The following is a 21,303-nucleotide window of genomic DNA, read 5'->3' as shown; positions in this document are numbered from 1 at the left end:
AAACTGTTTCCAACACCTCTGGTAGACATTCAGCTATTATTGTGAATCAGAGAATGAAATTGTTTCCCTCTCTGGAAAGAGATAGATGGCTTTGGCAAAAAAAGGAGTGTGGCTTATTTAGATAGTTAAGCTGATGGTGTGAATGCCTTCTGGCCACCCAGCAAGTGTGCTTCAAGATGAAGCTTTATTTAAATATCTGTGACATGAAGACAATATTTGTTTTAATCGACTTTTGTGACATAACGTTTACAGAGCAGCTCAGCCTGAAACCCTGTTTGAATCTGCAGAACACTTTATTCCTTTCGGGAAACACATATATTTTAATGGCACTTAGAGCAGTATCTTGGTTATACTTATACAAAGAAGTGGTCTGATAACGAAACTGTAGGATACCAGTGTAAGAGAGAAGTTATGAGGTCCAAAACTTTACTATCTTTTTATGCATCCACAAGTCTCAAAACTATCCCTTTCTTAGTACCTTAAATTTGCTATGATTGTCAATGATTTTGTTGGTTAAGTATTGTACATTTCTGCCATCTATTGGTGAAAACTTTGAATCCACATCCAAATTCTACAATATTTCTTACAAAGCTGGTGTATTTTATAAAGCATTTTGTGTAATTTTAGTTACATTTTAAGTTATTTTACTTATAATGGAAGGTCAATTATGTAAAATTTCCTAATAGAACTGTGTTTTATGTATATGTGCATATGTGTGTATATGCACTACTTTTCTGTGCAGTAACATTTCTTTGCACACTTGTCATCTTCTGTTCCCTATCACTGTATGTGAGAGGTACTTAGCACTGAATAGAAAATTGTTCCTAAATTCATTCAGTTCTCTATTCTCCTTTGACTAGGAGGGACCATAGGTGAGGGAGACCCTGATTTTTCCTGTGTGAATGAGTGGCAGGCTTAGCCCAAGAGTAGTCTTACTCTCTGAGTGTTAAGGAGCTATCACAAGTTAATATCATAGCTGATGCCAGTTATATTACTTTAAATACAGTTGTTTCCTAGGTTATCTGACTGGCTGGCTGGACTACTTTGACCTCTTGCATCTTTTCTCCTCCTGTCTCAAGTTTGTAGTTACTTATCAAAAAATGTTGACATCCTACTTTTACACGTGATCCCAAGCCCTGCTCATCACTGGCTTTTTCTCTTCATTATCAAGCATTACATTTTCTACTATCATCAGTTAACTTTATTAGCATTTTACTTTCCCTCCAGAATATTAAAAGTAGTACTAAATAAGTTAAGGTCAAGAACACATCCCTGACAAGACTCCCAGGGAAGATGTGCCAGATTAATTTTAAGATTTAATGGTTCTAGGTCCATTTAATGAGTTCGGTAGCAATGTTGAGTAAATTACATCAGTATTTAAGCTTTATCACTCAAATATGACATTTAATGGAAAAACTAATGGGATAGCATGTTTTTCTAAAATGTATACATAAATATAATTCTTTATCTTTACCACTTGATTATTTTGTTGTAGAATTCTTTGTTTTTGTCTGAGATTGATTAATAGGCCTATAGTTACTTCTTTTAAACATATGGAAATAACATTAGCTTTCTTAAATATTTCTGGAACTTCTATAAGCTTTATGTGCCAGACTCACTTAAAACCAACATTAAGTAGTCCACAGAGTGAGATTTTAAAACTACTGATTGTGAGTTACTCAGAGATGATGACTTAAAAATGTCTGGTTTAATGGATGTGCTTATTGGCATTCTCTTTAGTCACATTAGGAAGGCAGGTATGCCAACATTATATGTTTGGCTTTTTATAAAATAAAATAATATAAAATAAAATCAAATCATATGGGAGACTTCTACCATTTCTCCATTGTTACTGAAATATCCATCATGTTGCTAGCAATAGAATGCTACAATTTGAATATCTTTTATTTGCAATGCAGTAAGTCTATGTTTTGTTAACATAGTTAATAAACACTTTCTTACTTTTGAAATTTGATGTTTTTAAGTACAAAATATATATTATTATTTGGGACTATTTTAGTGTGTGATTTTGTTATTTTTTCATAAACAGCAGGTCGAATAAGTATTTTCATTTAAACAGCTTGAATTTGAATTCCATAAGTATTTTTTTCTTTTCTGCCAAGATGAATTGTATAGACAACCCTCCCTTTAATGTAACACACTTTGTATTGTCTTGTGGTTATAATATTTAGAACTTCTAAAGGTATATTAATATACTTAAGCATATGTTTTTCAGATGGATATTTCCATGATGTAAACCAAACCTTTTTTTCCCACATGTATTATACAAAGGGACATAGGCATCTAGACTTTATATTATCTCATATACCCAAATTGTCTATTCTCACCAAATTTAGTGATTCAGAAACACAGAATGTTATGTTGGAATAGATGGACTGCTAAATTTTAAGTATTTTCTAAAACTGAATTTAACTTTTTCCTCTCATTTCATTCAGCCATACTCCCTCTAGGATAGTAATAGGATGATAATATTAAGTATATGGGATTTATGTTGAAATATAAATCACTACCATTCCTCTTAATAGCCAAATATGTTCCTTTTTTTTATAAGTTATTATGTAATTTTCTTCTCTCCATATCCCTTCTTTTGTCTAATCACAATATGTTCTTTACATTTGGATATTATGTGAAAAAACACTCTAATGCTTTCTTTCTACCCTGCTTTTTATTATCAGTTTAATTACTTTATGACTGCTTTTGTATTCTCTAGGGGTTTAAGTGCCTTCTGCTCAGATGAAGGCTGCCCAAACTGTACAGTTTTGTCTTTCATAGAATGTGGAATTATGTTCTAAAAGAAGAAAACTCTTTCACTCAAACTGCTTAGAGAACCCGTAATTCACTTATGCTGTCTTTTAGAATCTGTATTCCTTTGCATGAGGGGCATTTAAAAAAGCTACTTGTAGAGTCCAGAATGATCATTGCATTATCATTAGTCAGATGCTTTTCAAATTTTCCTGAGCTACATACAGCATATAACTAACTTGCACATATTCCTGAATGATAAGATGAGAGATAAGATTATTTTTTAAAAATTTAACTAATTGTTTCTTTTCTTTGAAAGCCAGCTGAAAGATCAGATGAAAATGAAATTTCATGTCTTGGCTCCAAGATATTATGTGAACTTTTACAGTACTTGCAGGCATTCAGTGTATTCATTATACGTTATCCAGTAGTTTTTCCCTCGGTGTCTTCTTTCACTGGTTTCTTGGTCACTGTTTCTTTTCAATACATTGAATCTGACTAATGTTGTTCCAGAGTGTCATCTTCTCAACTTTGAATATTCAATGCTTGTTGTTTACACTATTTTATGCTTTATAACTAATACAATTAATATCTGCATAAACCCAAACCAAAAGTCCTTATACCTAGAACATGAGAGTTTCTATTCTGGTAATTTTAACATAAGTTTTATGATTTCTGATTACTGTTTTTGAACAGCTCATTCTGTATTTCTGAGCATCTAACTTCTGTAACACAGCTTAAAATATTAATTTTATCTTCTAAGCCATGGACTAAATGTACTGAGATATCCATGTAGCTCTCATTAATTCAGCACCAGTTGTCTTGTGTACTCTGTGGTGCATGAGAGTTCGTTTATGTGGAATTAAGAAAAGATGCATTATGCAGTTTAAGAAACTTTAAAAAACCCCCAAACCTATCTATGTTCCTCCTGACCTTTTTGCAAGACTGAATTAGTCATAAGCAAATCCTGTTGAGGCTGGAATTAATATAAACTGATGCAAAGGTAGTTGAGATCTCAATAGAAAGATTAGAAGTTAGGAATTCCATACAAGACTTTAGAAAGTTCATATATTGCCTATTTTTACTGAGTATCAGAGACTCTGAATGAACTTACATACTTGACTGAGACTGAAGGTTTATATAAACTAGATCATTCATATGCTTTCAATAATCTTTTGGCAACTCATTCACTCAACTTATGTGTATATATACATATATATATATATATGAATCTAAGAAAAGTCAAGAGAGGATTTGATTAAGATTTTCACTCGTATTATAATTGCAAACTCTGAAGAGGAAACTTCAATAATACATTTAGATTACAATTAGATACATTGCTTGACCATCACTAGACAGGCCAAAAACCCATTGGGATTATGTAAGATTACTTCTTGTGCTTCTCTGCTTCAGGTATCAATATGAGCAAAATTCTGACCTTGCTTATATGACATTTCAGAAATAACAGTGGATAGATAATAGTTTGTAACAATACTTCATTCCTCCTCAATCTGTTCCTTGATCCACTGTGCAGTTTTTGCAATTGCAGTAATTTGCCATACAAAGTCAGATGACATGAAGAGAAGGAAAATTTGGTAATAGAGATAACTGTTCTTCCAGCTAAAGTATTTAAGGCTTTTTCTGAGGTTTTGAACTGCAGGATAGTTATACCATCTGGCAGAGTTTCATACAGTATTGACTTAAGTCAAGAAAACAGTATCTTTTACAGTTTGCTACATTTTGCCACTTGTTTCATATCAACTTTTGAATGCCTAAGATTCCCCAATACTTCTGTATTTATAGTGTCCATGCTTATGTTATGCAGGACTTATTCTTGATTCACTGCTGACCCCCAGACATTTAGCATTCATTAATCTTGTTATCACATTCAGCAGTGTTTAGTGTCATACTATCTCAAATTCTAAATAATAAAATAAAAATAGAAACACAGCAAAGAAAGTCCAGTCCATAAATGGAAGGACGTTTCTCTGCATCGCAAAACTGTCTCTGAAGTTACTGACTCCTCCATAACTGCTTGCACTGCAGGGGTGTACCTGATGCATTGCCAGAAAGTCTTTACCAATAAAGCTAATGTTCCTCAGAGGGCAGTATTTGCTTGCTCTTTGTAAGTGTGTGCTCTTGGATCTTTCTACTGCTTTTTCCAGTTTCTTCTGTTCAGGGACCTTTTAATATGGAACAGTGTTAAATGGGCTGCTACTGAACTTTGGAGTGCACTTCTTTCATTTGGGCATTAAGTGGTTTGTTTTGGTTTGTTTTGGTTTTGTTTGTTTGTTTGTTTTAAACAACACATTGTGTTTGCGAAATTTATTTAAGCTTCTGTTAGTTATGAAACATTTTGCTCCAAATCTATTGACCAATCTTACTTCTCTGATTTGAAATGTATAAAGCGATAAGAAGCCAAAGAATTTGAATTTTTAAAGCCATTTTCTTGTTTTAAGTGATTATCAGTTATAAGTGGTTTATACAGGGAAATTATTTTGCCTTCTTTTTATATCAGCTTCTATAAAGTAAGGCAGATGGAAGCGTGCCATACAGGGGCAGGTTGTCGTACATAGCATTTTGTTCAGCATTATCCTGTAAGGAGTGCTGTTTTTATCAAAAATAATATTGTAGCATCACTGTAGAGGTTTACCTGAAAAGAACCAGCCATTTAGTATCTTAACTGTCAAGTTCCATTTCAAGAAGTTTTGCATTCAAGTGACGATATCTGGAGACTATAATTTGCATAATCAAAAGGAAAATTTTATAGTCCCATAAGCAAAGATCACTGAGAGTAAAATTTAGTCTATTGCATTACGAGATCTCTGAGGTACTCAAAACTCCAGTGGCTGTTTTTCCCATTATCACCTGGTTACTCAGCTGCTCAGTATAAATTACCTATCAGCTTTATTGTCTTCCTAATTGCTGGATAAGTTTTTCTTTAATCAACCCCTTACTGTGTAGAATATTTTCCTTCAGAACTGTATGAGTTTTTGAGTACAGATGCGCTCATACCAGAGATACACTGGTTCCTTTCCAATTGCTATGCATCCAGTAGTTAATGCCAGTCTCATTCATCCACACTGCAACCTCTTGGTTGTTCAAAGTGTCACGTGCTTGAAGATGTAGAGTAATTTCAGTTGATGCTAGGCTTACAAAGATGCAGATTCATACCTCTGTAGCCTAGCAGAAAGGTCTTCCATTGCTATGAGCTAGCTGTAATATTAGTATGGCATTGTCACTGTCTGCTCATGTCGGAGTGAGTATTATCTTCACATTGTATCAGTTGGCAAGTCAAGTGAGTCAGTGAAGTTCAGGGACACAATGCCTCTTCAGCCTTGTGACAGAACACAAAATAACTACAGTGGGATTAATGTACAATCCTAATATGATTTGAATGCCTTTCACAACCTTCATATTTATTCTTTTTTCAAAATTCAACCTTTGCGACCCTTTCCTATTCAAACATCCAACTTCCATAGCTGCTATACAAATTCTAAATCCTGTAGAAGTTCTTACCAATGTTCTGTTATGTAAAGTCTGCCGTAGGTTTAGTTTACTTTTAATTATGTGCTTAAGAGATTAATTATGTAGGTAATAAAATAATTGTTGCATATTAAAATTTGTATTATGTATGCACTATTTCTATTTTTATATATACTTTAATGATTTAAAATTCAAATATGTCCTAAAGCATAGTTAATGAAATGTTTAGTAATGGCTTGATATTAAGACTTAAGAAAAAGTTATTTTAATAGTGATTCTTTGGCAGACTATGTATCATGATGGTGTGGCAGTCAATGAAAATTTGAATTTCTACACTTGAAATACTGAAAGTATAAATTCAAATGGGTTGGGATAATTTGTACAGTAAGTAGTGTGATCGCAGCTTTTATCTCCTATTAAATTCTGTATCGACACTGAATTTGGATTCTTCTACATTTTTTCACATTCCTTCCTGTTGTGGGCGAAGTGTAGATATCAGCACTGTAAAAGCAGAGTTACCTAGAAAATAAAAACGAACCATCTGGATTCTCTCACGTTCACTCTTAACTTGAAAATTCATCTAAAGTAAATGATAAACAGTTGCATGCAAGGTGGATCATGTAAGAAATATGTTACGTTCAGCAGAATATAGCAAATGATGCATAGATTTGGGGGAATGGCATCTTTTAGGGAAAAAAGCATCAAACACCTACTTTTCTAGGCACTGGTTCTAATCTACTCTGATCATGCATAGAAATTTTTCCTGTCTATTCTTAGTGATTTGGTAACATTGGCCTACTAGTGCAAGCATTTATGTGCACTTGAAACTCCCATAGAATTTAGGCAGATCATGACAGATTTTCAGTTTGACATAAATTTGAATAAAGGAGTTTTAAATGCTTCTCCCTTTAGTGGATTTATTATTGATTCAGTCTTAGTGCTGAACTGATACTTGTGGTTCTCAGACTTTGTCTTTAAACATGGTATGATACTGAATAGGTGAAGACTACATTTTAGTACTGGCATGGGTTGAAAGAAGGGATACTGCTAAGTGGTATATGCACCTACATGACAGCTATATTTCCAAAAAACACTTAAACCACCATAATTTTTGATTTGTATTAAATTTTATGCCTAAATTCTTAATCCAACAACTGTGATGAAGTATTCTCTTTGTTGGTATTACAATATAAATATAAACTATGTGCAAGAAATCATTACACTGAGTAAAAGGATATCACTTCTCTTGGACAGGCGTAAATATTTTATGAAGTTTGGCACCCACTGGATCAGAAAACTGATTTCTTTTTAATTGCACATGGATCATAATCACAGACAGAATTTTGTGGTGGATCATTTTCATAATTAATTTTCATAATTAATAAATCTGTATGTGTCTAGTCATATCTATTCTTTAAATATTTTCTTTGTACAGTTCAAAGGCTAAGGAAGGTTCAGTGGCTAGGATGCATTATATCATGCCAGTTGATTAGAACTGAAATATTTGACTCCTTTTCAAGTCTTATTTCTCAGTATCTTCATTGTTTCTTTGGCAGTTATGGCCCGTGCCTTGTGACTCACAGGAGCAAAGACAGGCAGAATTGCAAGTCTTTTTTTAAACCAATGTCCTGCAGCATGAGTCAGGCTTTAGATCTGACCTTTGTCCTTCTGTTGCCTTTCTTCTTATCATTTGTCCTACTCCATGGTTACAGCCTCTCAGAATAGCATATTCCTGATTTTAGTGCAATTTGTTCTTGATGAGTACCAGGGAAAATTATGCAACATCTTAACTTGTCATTCTTCAGGAAGGGAAACTACTGCATATTGTAACGGGCACTTTAAAAAACAAACCGCAAGTTTCCAACCTTCAGTGACACATCTCTGCAGTGTTAGCTTGCTGAGGTGTAACCACTTCTTTAAGGGTCTTCTTGATTTTAGTAGCATCATCGCTCCACCTGTGAACTGTGTCCAGTTCTAGGGCCCTCAACAAGAAGAGCCTTGAGCTGTTGGAGCAGGCCCAGAGGAGGGCCATGAAGATGATCAGAGGGCTGGAGCACCTCTCCTGTGGGGACAGGCTGAGAGAGTTGGAGCTGTTCAGCCTGGAGAAGAGAAGGCTCCAGGGGAAACCTTAAAGTGGCCTTCCAGTTCCTGAAGGGGGGGCCTACAGAAAAGCTGGGGAGGGACTTTTTACAAGGGCAGGTAGCAATAAGATGAGGAGAAATGGCTTTAAACTAGAAGAGGGTAGATTTAGACTAGATATTAGGAAGAAATTCTTTGCTGTGAGAGTGGTGAGACACTAAGGAAGCTGTGGATGCCCCCTCCCTGGAAGTGTTCAACGCCAGGTTGGATGGGGCTTTGAGCAATCTGGTCTAGTAGGAAGTGTCCCTCCCCATGGCAGTTGGATTGGAACTGGATGATCTTTAAGGTACCTTCTAACCCAAATAATACTATGATTCTGTGATCAGTAAATTTTCTAATTAATTTGTTCTCCAAAAATCAAAGAATTTAAAAAGGCATATTTTACATCCTTTTTGCATATGGACTTCAGTATCTAAAAAGGATTACACAATGGTAAGATTAAAAAAAAAATAGAAAGTTGAGAGGTGAATAAATTATTTTTCTCCCTAGCTGCCTTTTTCTTCATGAGTTAAGTATGAATATTGTTATCCTTCCCTTCATGCTTTCAGCCTTTTGTTAAAAATGGCACCACCATCAATTTGGTGGGATTATACTTCTTTTATAAAATGTGGTGCTTACAAGATAATACACTCTTACTTTATGTAAAGATCTGCTATTCATTCTTAGTATATCTCTGCTTGTTTTATGGAATATGGTCTAGTCATTGCCTGAAGTGGTACAAAGCAGCAAAGGAAATGTTTTCGTATCTAGTGATTCTGGTTTTGTTATTGCTACTGCTAAACTTTCTGTAAATGTTTCGATATCTTAAAACTTTGAGACCAAGTTATAAAGAATAAATAATACAACTACATGCATTTCTTCAGGAACTCAAGTTTGGATTGTAACTCTACTTTCTAAATCATTTAGTGAGATTAATGAGGAGTAAATGCTTGGCAGAATGAACATTAGTTTGTTCTATTTTTGTCATAACTCACATACAGTGCTACAAAGTAGTTGTTGGTCAACCTGTATAGTTTCTATGTACACCAGGTTGTTTTTCTTCTTCTATGAATAGTACTGCTAGCCTTTTTGAAGTAGGACCAGTGAAAATTTTAAGGGCCATTTCTTGTAGAACAATGGCTTTTACACTGTAGTTTCAGAAATAACAGCCTGAAAGAGAGGGAAGATAACATGTGGAACATTCTGTGTTGCCTTACTGTAAGATAAATTAAAAAGTAATTTTCAAGGAGAGATTGATCCCTGGAAAGAACAAAGTTATTTTTCTCTACAGCAGGTTTCCCATTGGCAGGTTTCCTTGTGTTTCATGTTTTTTCTAGATGGTGCTTTTGGACACAACTGTAAGTAGATAATAATCCTACAAAAGCACCGAAAAGCAGTCATCCTTGTCCAATCTGTGCCTTAGAGGACTATAATTTGGTACTCACTTCTACCCAATACATTTGTTGTCTATGCCAAAGATCTGCTCTTCCCTTGCCCTCTTGAAAGATTGTATAGTGACCACCTAGTTCCTGCATAGCCAAAGGTAAAGCATAACTCAGCTGCTGAGAAGTACTGCTTTCTTCTTCTTAATACTGGAGATTAATAGTTTTACATTTGGGTCAACTTTGAAAGCAAGTTGGTAGTTGGTAGCAATTTGATGGTAGCAATGCCTCCATAAGTATATCAATCCGTTTTTATGGCAAATTCAGAGAGGGACAGAGTGATATGCTCCAAGGATATGCTTCTGTTGAAAATATGGAAAACTTCACTTATAACATACCTTAAATAGCTTGGGTTCACTAGGTACAAAAGGTTTTAACAAGTCATCATAGAGGTCTTCAGAATGGTATGAATGTGGAATACTTTGGAGTAAATACTTTGTAGCAGATTGCACGCAACTCCAGTGTTTTTGATCACATAGGAGCGTTTAGGATTTTTATGTCTACCTTGGACCAAGACACTGTCAACTGTGCCTTTCATGGGGTAGGAAAAAGTATAGAAACACTGGAAACAGTGCCATTTTCCTAATGGCATCATCTTCCTCTGCTTAGTTGGACTTCAGACTTTCACTCAGATGCTCATCTGAGCCAGATGATGAGATAATCTAAAAGTTAGTTTTCTTGACAACTAAAGAAAAAAATAGTTTAGCCTACAGAGAACAATTTTCTGTAATATAATTTTACACGTAATATGAAAAATTAGTCCAAGTAATAGATAGATAATATAGATGGTAGAGAAGTGTACTCTCACTGAAAACAATAAGCTGTCTTGCATAATCAGATTGTAGAACAAAATGCTGAAAAACATTCTACTGGAAAGCAGAAAGCACAAGAAATTAAATTAATACAAACATTTTTGTATTGCTCTGTCTGTGATGCAGAATAGTACGTCTCAGTGCAATATGTCATCATCCTGCTGCTGAGATTTAGATTATTTTTTTTTTAACTTTTGGAATAAGTTTATTTTAGATTTATTTCCTGTTTTTGTAATTTGATTCATGCTTTCATATGTTGATGTACACATCAGATTTAGCAGTGCACTGAGGGAAAAAGAGCGAAATTGATAAAAATCTGGCTATGCCAGGGAGCTGAGAGAGTTAAAAGAATATTGTCAAATTACTAAAACCAAAATATAGGTTATGTAAAGTAAGCAGCTTGTCTCTTGCTATTTCTTACTTGGGTACTCTTTTCCTTTAGAGATGTTCTAGGCTCTAGGTAAATGGATTCTACACCCAATCATTTGCTGTACTGAGTACAAAGTACACTAATGATAGGTTTAAAATTGGATAATAACAATATTATAATACTATTCAAGATGAAACACAAAAATAAAGAAAAATAGTATGCCTTATATGGTGAGAAGTAAGTAGGACATTCTTTCAGTTTGAGCTGTACAAGATGTGATTAGTAACACAGATAAGTACTACCTTGTTCAAATCCTTCTAATTTTAGAGGAATGATTCAAGGGCTCACATATACATGCATATGTACATCTGCATGCATTTATATGGACTCAAAAACTATTCTCACTAGGCTCTGTGGAACACTACTATTGTGACCAACGCAAACATGCCCAGGTTGTTTGTAAGAATATAGTGTAAAGGTTACAATGTAAAGGAGTCACAGAATTGCTTTGCCACTGATTCACTCACTGCATATTAATTGAAATTTGAAATCTGTGTGTGCTGTTCTCCCCATTTCTATATTTGGCATTGTCACACTTTAATAACATTTCCAAAATGCTTTGAGATCCTGTACATTCCCTATAAGCACATGGTGCAGTCTATTTTTGTGTCTGCTTTGCATTGTACTCCAGATGGCATTGGCATATTTTTGGCATATAAATCTTTATGGCTTTTTTGGGGACAAAACATAGGAATGATAAGCATATTCCTTGAAATGAAGATAGCTTTTCACGATGAAGTTTGTATGTTACGCTCAAAGCAGGAAAGTTGACTAAGAAAGCATATCAAATACCATGGAAGGTAATATCTCACATTTACCTTTTAATGATTTTTTTTTCTAATTGAATGAGATGGTAACTGACTGAACAAAACTGCAGTTTTGTGACTATACACAGAGCGAATCTGCTTGAGAGAGCTAAGTCTTTCTATTCTTTGTATGCTTGCTTGATGGCTAAATTTTTTTTTCCTTCAGTAATATAGCTGTCATTAACTGGGATTAGGTGAAGGGTTGTTGCATTTGCTTTTTTTTTTATTTCATCTGGGATAAATCCTGTAAGAGTTGGCTGATTATGTGACCTCTGCCTTCTGCGTACTAGCTTTAACCGGAAGACAGATATGTAAAGTTACCAAAGAAAATAATACACAATAAACAACGCCCTCTGTATACATGGACTACAAGAACTGTATTCTTTATGAGAGTACCTGTTCATTCTAAGTGAACAGCATCATGTTTGTGGGTTTTGAATCAATGGGTGTGGTTCTTTGGTGTATCTGAAAGAAGCTTATGTGGTAATATCCGGATAGAAGATGGCTTTTAAGCTCTAATACATCACGGATCAGAGGAGCATCTGCACTGCCTGCCTGCTTCTGTGATTTGTTTTGTCTTTCCAGTTTGTGATACTCTTCATCTGTTTTGTGAAGCTGAGTTTTGTGTTTGAATTATTTCTGTTCATTTCATGCTAACAGAAATGGACTAGACTATACTGAACTATCTTTTGGTAACAACGTGTAAAGGTGAACTTTGCATTATCTTGTGTCCAGTTAAATAAATCTGCTTCCAACAAGAAGTTCCGTTAAAGGAAGGATTCTGTGCTGTCTCTTCATGTTGATACTGCATTAGCAAAAAGAGGGTAAATATATTACAATCTTCACTATTAGTGAATGCTGTGACTGAAGACTGAACCACAATACTATATGCAGTGCTTCTGAAGCTGAAGATACATAGTCATGATTCCCAGCAAGATTTTAGTCTACCACAACCCTTCTGGGGGCACGCGTACAGAAACTTATAGAGCTACTAGAAGGCGTAAAAAATCTCTTGGAGAATTGTATCAAAATGGATATCGTGTCAAAGGTGGACATAATATCCCTGAAAAGGAAGAACAACATACTTTTCGAAACTCCTTGGTGTCTTGTTGTAGGGTCGGCTCATACTGGGGTAAGGTCCAACTCTAAACATTTTTTTCAGAACTGTAATTTGTGATTCTGTCTCTGGTGCTAGTGTTATTCTTTTCTACAATGTTACTATGTTTAATTTTTCAACATCAAAATAATGCTTCAAGTTTTCAGTTGCTTTATAGGAAAAATTCCTTCCCAAACTCACATGCTGTAATGTGCCTATATCTCACCCATCAAAGGGGTTCAGTGTTCACCTATTATCAAGTAATCCAGTCTTTATTGAAGGATGGAATGTAATAATTTGCAATGGTAGAGTTACTAAGAAATTCTTTTTTAAACTGCTGTAATTAACAGGTGTAAAAGTAAACTTAAGAATGTACAGCAGAAGCATTTATTTAACAGATCCTTGATACAACATTGTTTGAAGGCTATCAGTGTACAACCTACATAGGTTCTGTTCTTGATGCAGTTTTACTGTCCTGGTTCATAGAATATTGATTTTTTTAATACAGTGGGCTGTTTGCCCTGCTTGTACACTTGCATAACAGAGGTATCAAAATATTGTGGCTGTGGTGCTTCCAAGGAATGGCAGATTCTTTTCCTCCCATGCTATTTCTTGTTGTCTTGTTTTTTGAGCTTTCATTTTCAAAACTGTCTACAAGGAGTGGAATCTCAGGTTGCATTGCTGTGCTGTGTGAAGGCATTCAGCATAGGATTATTTTTCATCCTCAAAATTATTCCTTCATTACATCTGTCTCAGAAAAGATTCTGATTTCTTAAATGTGGATTCTGGTTTGTTCAGTCTTTAGTAAACCATATGAAATATAGTGTAGAAGTAGCCATTGATATGTTTGATCAAGATCCCATTCTGATGAATATGTGAATGGTTTTCTACTTTTTAATAGAAATGGTATATAGAATCTCTGTGGATTGGATCCTTATGCCAACATTTTGGATATGCTACTGTCAATAAGCAAGAAAAAGCAACATATGGCAATAATAAAGGGATTATGTCTCTCATTGATGGGAAATAATGTAATGTTTGATACTTTTCTGGGAGATTGACCTCTCCTGTTGAATGAAGAAACATACCAATTCCTGCTTGTTTTTTGGAATCTCATTAAAGACAAATAAATTTAGTTGTTGTGATTTCCTCCTCTAGCACTTTATAGAAATAAAATTGTAAATTTTCTTTTTTGGGGGGTTTGTAGCCTGCGGGTAATCCTTAATGCGGCTGTATATTAATCCAGTAGAAAGCATCAGTTCAGCAGAGAGACTGCAAAACTGTCTGACAGACAGGGAAATACCGTATTTCAGCACTATTAAGAATATAAAGTCAAATAAAGCTTAAAATAATGTTGTTTGTTTTGCTGTAAACTTTATAGTGAAAATAATATTATTCTGTAATTGCATTGCTACTGGCACATAGTTTATTGGTCATGTTTATATCACTATTCTGATCTAAGGCATCCATTTTACCGGGTGGTTAGTAAAGAGTCAGAAAGTGATAGCTGGAGAAAATCTGCACCTCACAGAACTGAATAAGTATGTAGTGAAATTAATAAAATGTATTTCTGTGACATTCTAGATCTAGCCCAGTATTTAAGCATATAATGTTGTTTCCTGTTGCACAGATCATAAATTTCTGTAATATTTTAAGACTTATACCAGTTTTTTTGAATGGTATTTGGCCTCTCTTAGTGACCCTTCAAAATTGGTCTGAAACATGTGGATGTGTCGAATTTTCATAGCTAAATTTTGTGTATAGAATTTCAGGAGTTAGGCGTTTGATGTCTGGGAGTCAGGTGTGGTTGTTGGTTTGTGGTTTTTTTTGGTTGGAGTGTTTTTTTTACAGATTCCAGGTTGAACGTTCAGAATGTGAAATGAAATTACACCACAAAGATTATCCAGAAAATTACTTAGTAAAAACAATAGAACATATTACACATGTCTTACATTTCAGTGTACTTTGAAAATGGTCTGTTAGCTGTGCAGGCAGCATAGGTAGATAAACAAATATTTTCAAAATAAGAAAATAATCCTATGGTAGACTTAGAAGTTCATTTGAATCATTCATCATACCTACGACTCAAATTATTTTACTACAGGCAGAAACTTTTGACTAAAATTCTTTTATATTCTTCATATTTTTCCTGTGATTAGAGAGACTTTCTAGGTAAATTAAATCTTTTGATACTTATTTTTGTATAAATTGTAGTATAGAAGACTATATCCTATTCCAACCATACGCCATAAGAAAATTCCAATATAAAACCTCTTACCAAGAAAAAGGCGAGTGACTTGATGAAGACAAAACAACAAGTACTTCCTGAGCATTTCATTCAGCAATTTGCATTTAACTTTGGCTGGAAGGATCCTGTTAAATGTGCAAAATTAGAATACATAAGAACTGTAATACATAAACTGAACATATCTCAACTATTTATTACATTATTTAAATGTAAAAGTTTTGAGCTATTTTATATTAAAAGAGATTATTCTTCCCCACATCTATAAAATAAATTCCCAAATATTGCTAAGGAAAGAGAGATGTACACATTTGTATAAGTAGCTGAGACAGCTTTGGGAAAAATGAGAATTTTTGTTAGTGCCCTTATAACAGAATTTTGCTTACTGCTTTGGTGCATAAACAAATATCAAAAATTTCTATTCTTGGTCAGTTGGTGGGCCTGAAAGAAGATAACATCATCTTAATTGTGAGTCAAATTTCATTTGAAAACAGTGCAAGAGTATAGCATGGGACATTGTGTTACTGATTACAAGTGATTAGTTTACAGAGACAAACTAATTTTTACAAAAGCTTTGTCACTAATTTTGCTTGAGTCAGACACATCAAAGTCTTTTCTATGTAACTTGTTTTAATTTTGATCTTGTGTGGATTTATAGTAAGCTATGTACTGAATAGTTTAGGCCATTTTTAGTTTGGCAACAGTCTCACTGCAACAAGGTTATTGCTCTGAGGATTACTGTGTCATCAGTTTACGGATGCATGTATGATTGCAAGCACACTTTTGCTTGTCATTAATACCAGCATTGGAATGAAGTGCTGTGTGGACTTTTCCTCTGGGAATTATTCAGTTGATTCATCATCCCCTTGCTAAGTTCAACATGATGTAAGTATTCATACATTTAGGCGCAAAGTCATTTCACCTGAGTTTTATGTTTATAGTTTATTCTCAGCAACAGCTTTTTGTAGTCTGAAGAATAAGGCTGAAATCTCTGAATTAGCAGTAGTCTTTTAAAGTGCTTATAATTTACTAGAAGATCAAGCAATCGATTGTATTAAATGCTTTAGAGTGCCAAACAAATTCATTCAAAACCAGAACCTCTTAGATCTTTCATGGTAAAGTTTTAATAATAACTATTCAAGAATGAGAATTGTCCTTTCTCCCTTGTTTCAGTTCACCTAGTATTAGTGGATGTTGCCAACTGACCACACAAAGTCTCCATATGGTATAACCTACTGGGGAGGTGTGCACACTGATGTGTTGTACAGTGTAATTTGTCCCTACTATGCAGAGTTGTTTTGGCCGACTGACTCTTTGTGTTAATAGTGTTATGAGGAGTAAACACTGCAGGCATAGTGGTTTTCACTTGCAGACACTGAACTGACTGACGTTTGTACACTCAGCCCCTGAGAGCAAGATACTGTGAGTGCCTGGAAACAAGGTTACTCAGACCTACCAGCTGCAGCCCTACTATTGTCCAGTCCTCTTATGTGTTTTGTTCAGATCAGTTTTCAGAGTTCTTTTATACACTGTTCTGGAATGCCCATCTCTTATGAATATTACTGGTTTTTCTACTTTAAACAGGTTTCTTCCCTGCTCAACTATTAGCCTTTCAGCTCTATCTGCAAACTGTCTGCCTTTCTCACCATGGTTTATACTAAGAATGCTACTCCCAGTCTCTGCATGTTTCCTCCAGAGCCAGGTTCTCCTTGACTCTGACATCAGTCGTTATCCATTGGCTTTTAAAACCCTCAGTTGGCTAGATTTTCTACTGAAGGGGATTATAAAACTCAGAAGTGAATCAGTGGCTTAATTACTAAATCCAGTATCCTAACACACTATCCCACTGAGGGAGATTGTACTCCTTGTTCAGCACCTGGTCAGGAACAGTGACTAAAAGGGCAAGCAGAAGTGTTTTCCTGCAGTATTCATTCTGCTGATGAAATTTAGATGAGGTGATGTCTCTACATAGCTGGAAAGAATATTATATTCCAATTAGGTTTTCATTAAAAATACCTTTAGAGGTCCTTTGAAGCAAAACTGAGAATATAATTGTAATGGGCTTTGAAAATACGTGAAATACCTAATTTTTATAGGCTTTAAAGTTATATTGGTATGAAGGGTTTTCCCAATCTCTATTTTGTATACGGTTTTCCTAATAGCTGTTTCCTATACATATTGATTTACCGGAGGATATTGTTGGCTAATATAGCATATATTTTATAATAAATACAAAAATTAAATGGTTCTAACATGACTGATGTTTCTGCAAAAGCTAATTTAAATATAAACACATCTATAGAATATGAAGAGGTAGCATCATACAGGTTGATGGTATTTTGTCTATGAAGGTTTCAATATCTCATCTAGAGAATCTGCATTTTCTTAGTGCCTTTTAAGAGGGTTTATGCCTTTTGAAGTCCTGATACTATGAACACAGGAAGAGATTCTTACTAAGTACCACTTTCTTTCTAGAATGATGGCATTCACAGATTATTTGCAAGACAGAAAGTACAGAAAATCATATAAAATGACATGCATATAGGAGCCTAATAACAGAACAACTTGGGTCTTGAAAAGAGTAGAATACTGGAAAGAATTTGCCATCATGATAAGGAAGACTGTTATTTTAATTTCATTTTTGTTCTTAATATTTGAAGGTAATGCACTGAGTTTTCTGAAGATCTAAATATGGTCCTTTCTGTGTAATAATCCCTTTAGCTGTAAAACACAGCCCCACAAGTAACGTCATAGACAAGTTACAGAGATTACAAGGTGATTGTAACCTTTTACAATTAGTTCAACTAAACTGTTCAAGCAAACTCTCCACTTATTTTCATTTTTTTAAATTCTGTTCTCTGAAGGGAATTCTTTAAAATAGTGTGGGCTATAGTAAATGCATAATATAATCAATAATGATTTTTGTCTTTCACCAAAAAATACATTGAAGCCATAGTCTTTTTGTTCTATTGTTTGGTGTCTCAGCAACTAAAATATATCTGAAGCATTGTAAGAGTTTGGAGATAGAGGTTTTATTGCTAACTTTGATGTCAGGCTTGTTTTTGAAACATTGCTATGGATAACTTGGCCATCTTAATACTTTGAGATGCAATGCAAAGCATTTGAAAGGAAGGAATTTTCTCCCACTAGCCATTTCTCAAAAATATCCTAAGGAGTGGAGTGAGGGACATAGCTGGATGGAACAGAGCTGAGGAAGTTCAGGATTCCTAGTAAATGTCCTCTCCATCCTTGCCCAGCCACATCTCTTTGGATAGAAGTAGCAGTGGGAGCTACTGTAAGTGGAGCACAGGGACATCTCTCTCAGTTTCAGCACTATAATCTAAAATGATCATTCTCTAATTGCAAATGGGTTGAAAGTTTGTAATTATTAAACAGAATTTTATTGCTTTTCATCTAGACCCCCAAATCTAGTTTTCAGGTTATGATTAAACTTCAGGGTTGTCCACAGTCAGTAACTAAAAATAAACTTTATATCCGCGTAATATACATACAGGTGTGATTTTCTGCTTTGGCAAGTCTACTTAGAAGACTTAACAAGGCTACTTAATAAGGCTATGTATGAGTCTTAACAGGAGTAAAAAATTTTATTAACAACTTTCTAAGAATGCTGTAGAAATAAAGCCTTGACTTAAACACATCTCACCACATGCATCTTTGCTCTTGTGGGGAACCTCTCGAATCCACTGAGATGATAAAGGTTGTGACCAGGTTTATGTGTTTGCCAGGACCAGTCTTTCCTTGAATTTCTAGAAATAAAAAGTAGTTTCTAGCACTGGAAGTAGGTAAAATAAATGTCAGTAAAGAGAAAGTATGAGAAGAAGCTGCCCTGGACCTAACTGTAACAGTCACAATACCATGTTACACAACTTTTATGTAACTTTTGGCTGTACTGTCTAATAAAATTATCCTCCAAGTCTTATTTTAATTTTATAAGCTGTGCATGTGTATAATACACAATGTACTTTGATTCATATGCCAAAGATCTGCAGCCAAATTATTTACTATCAGCATAAGTCTCTTTTAATAATTTAAGCCTTTAATCTTCTATAATATTTTCTTTTGTGCACACGCTCTCTGTGTATGTCTCGCTGGCTTTGCAGTTGTCTGGAAATTGCTATTTATGCAACATGATTTCAACACAAAAATGCTATTTTTTTGTAAAAATAGTTACTACTTTAATAGTCGGTGTTATCTGTTCCTATAGTTGTAGTCTGATGGAAAAAAAAAGGTAGTAGATTTGTCATTTTTAAGAGATAATGTGTTGTTCCTCTGTTCTGCTTGAGTTTTTGGAAATTAGGGTGGAGGTAGGGAGCATTATTACAGTAGAAGATTTTACGTCATTAAGATTTACCAATTTAATCAGGCATATACACAGTCGACTTTATCCAGGTTGTCAGATCTCTTGCCCATAATCTCTTATTTTTCACTAAGCAATGTGGGAGCTTGGAGGACAGAGTTTCCAGATCTGTATGTGTCTTTCACAACCTAGAAGAGAAGGACATGTGCACTAGAACTACCAACAGAACCTCAGTGAGGTCTTTTCCCCTTAGCTTTTAGCCTGTATGTCTCCTCCCATGGCTTCCTATGTAAACTAAGACTTTCTGGTAGGATACTTCAGCTATTAAGGAAATAAGTTTAAAACAACTTGAAAAAGACCTGGTAAAGATCTTGGAACAATTCAATATGGAAGAACATTTCAAAGGTATTTGACATTTTGTATGCTACCTATGTTGATTTCATTGATCACTGTCATTGTAAATGAAATATTGTTGTCATTTGAATTATTTTTTCCTAGAGCTTTTTTTTTATCTTCTTTACTGCAGGTTTAAGATTTTTAAGAGCCCTTAGACTGATACAGTTTTCAGAAATTTTGCAGTTTCTGAATATCCTTAAAACAAGGTAAGACATTTTCTTACATACTGAGTTAGCTGCATTGGTGACAGAACATAAATGGCTTATCTTTGTGATCCCAGTAATATATGTTTGTTGTATTATTGTTGGTTTTTTTTTTCTGGAAAAAACCATTTTTTTAATCTGTTATTTAAACCTTTTTTCTGCTGATGAGTGATTTCTCAGTGTCAGCATCTTTTGCTGTGTGATCAGTTGAAGATTTCACTTGATGTGTTACATCTGAAATATCTGAGCAAGACTGAGTGCTGACAGATTAAAAGCAGAATGAATTACAGAGCTCTGCACTGATTAAATATTGCTTCTTTCCACATAATCAGTCCATATTCCTCTGCCTTGGAAAAGCAGAAATCAAAATTCATTCAACAGAATACACCTAAAAAGTATTTTGAGAATTAATCATTGTGGCTCTATTTCAGGTTTTTTGAACTGCACATCCTTATTCTCATCAAAAAATTAAGAATTAATTTTACACTCAGCTGTCTTTATCGTTCATTATGTATCTTTATTGTTCATTATGTTCATTGTCATTAGCATTTCTTTAAAAGAATATTTAAATATTCCAAGTAACCTCCTGGGTTTCACTTATTCTTCAGGCTATTAATATATGATAGCTATGCAGAAGCAGCACAACTTTGGACAAAAGATAATTTTGAAGGAAAAAAGGAGTCTTCATATACCTTGCAGTTGAAGACACATTGCCTTACATCATTCCCTAAAATGCTCCAGCTGAAATATTGAACCCAGCTTCCAATAAATACTGTAAACTCAGTCCCATTCTATAATCCTATGCTCTCTCCACCATTTGATGGCGCATGTGTGAAGGCTTTATGTGCAAGTAACTCCATTTACTTGCTGTGTTAATTAGTAGTTATGGGGAAATAGTTCCTTGAGATTTGTACACACTCATGGAAAACAGCTGTTTCTTCAGCCCTTAACCTTGAAACTATTAAATTTGCTATAAAACTCTCTTGCTATCTCTGTCTTTAGCTGTGTGACTATTTAGGAATCCGGTTCCTGTCAAATAAAGAAATCAAAGAACGTACAGTGAAGATGTCCAGTAGCTTAGAATGCTGCCAATATGACAGAGGAGAGTAATTTGTACAAGAGCTCAGTATATACAATGAGTTTGCATTTAATACATGGAACAACCTCGCCAAAAGAAAATGGAAAAAC

The 21,303-nt window shown here is 34.5% G+C and overlaps 1 protein-coding gene across 1 annotated transcript in view; it reads left to right on the top strand.

Moving 5' to 3' along the window:
• The window catches only part of KCNMA1 (potassium large conductance calcium-activated channel, subfamily M, alpha member 1), a gene marked incomplete at its 5' end in the record, with an annotated part of 198,421 nt that overhangs the window by 8,125 nt on the left and 168,993 nt on the right, over positions 1-21,303 (top strand). The window contains one exon of the mRNA XM_010179972.1: positions 20,043-20,118. Within this exon, the coding sequence (XP_010178274.1) occupies positions 20,043-20,118 (76 nt within the window). The remainder of the gene's footprint in view (positions 1-20,042; positions 20,119-21,303) is intronic.

The sequence above is a fragment of the Mesitornis unicolor genome, unplaced genomic scaffold (assembly GCF_000695765.1).
Source record: "Mesitornis unicolor isolate BGI_N332 unplaced genomic scaffold, ASM69576v1 scaffold10112, whole genome shotgun sequence".
Taxonomy (NCBI): Eukaryota; Metazoa; Chordata; class Aves; order Mesitornithiformes; family Mesitornithidae; genus Mesitornis; species Mesitornis unicolor.
Note: the sequence above shows the minus strand (reverse complement) of the source record. Positions and strands in the feature narration are given on the sequence as shown.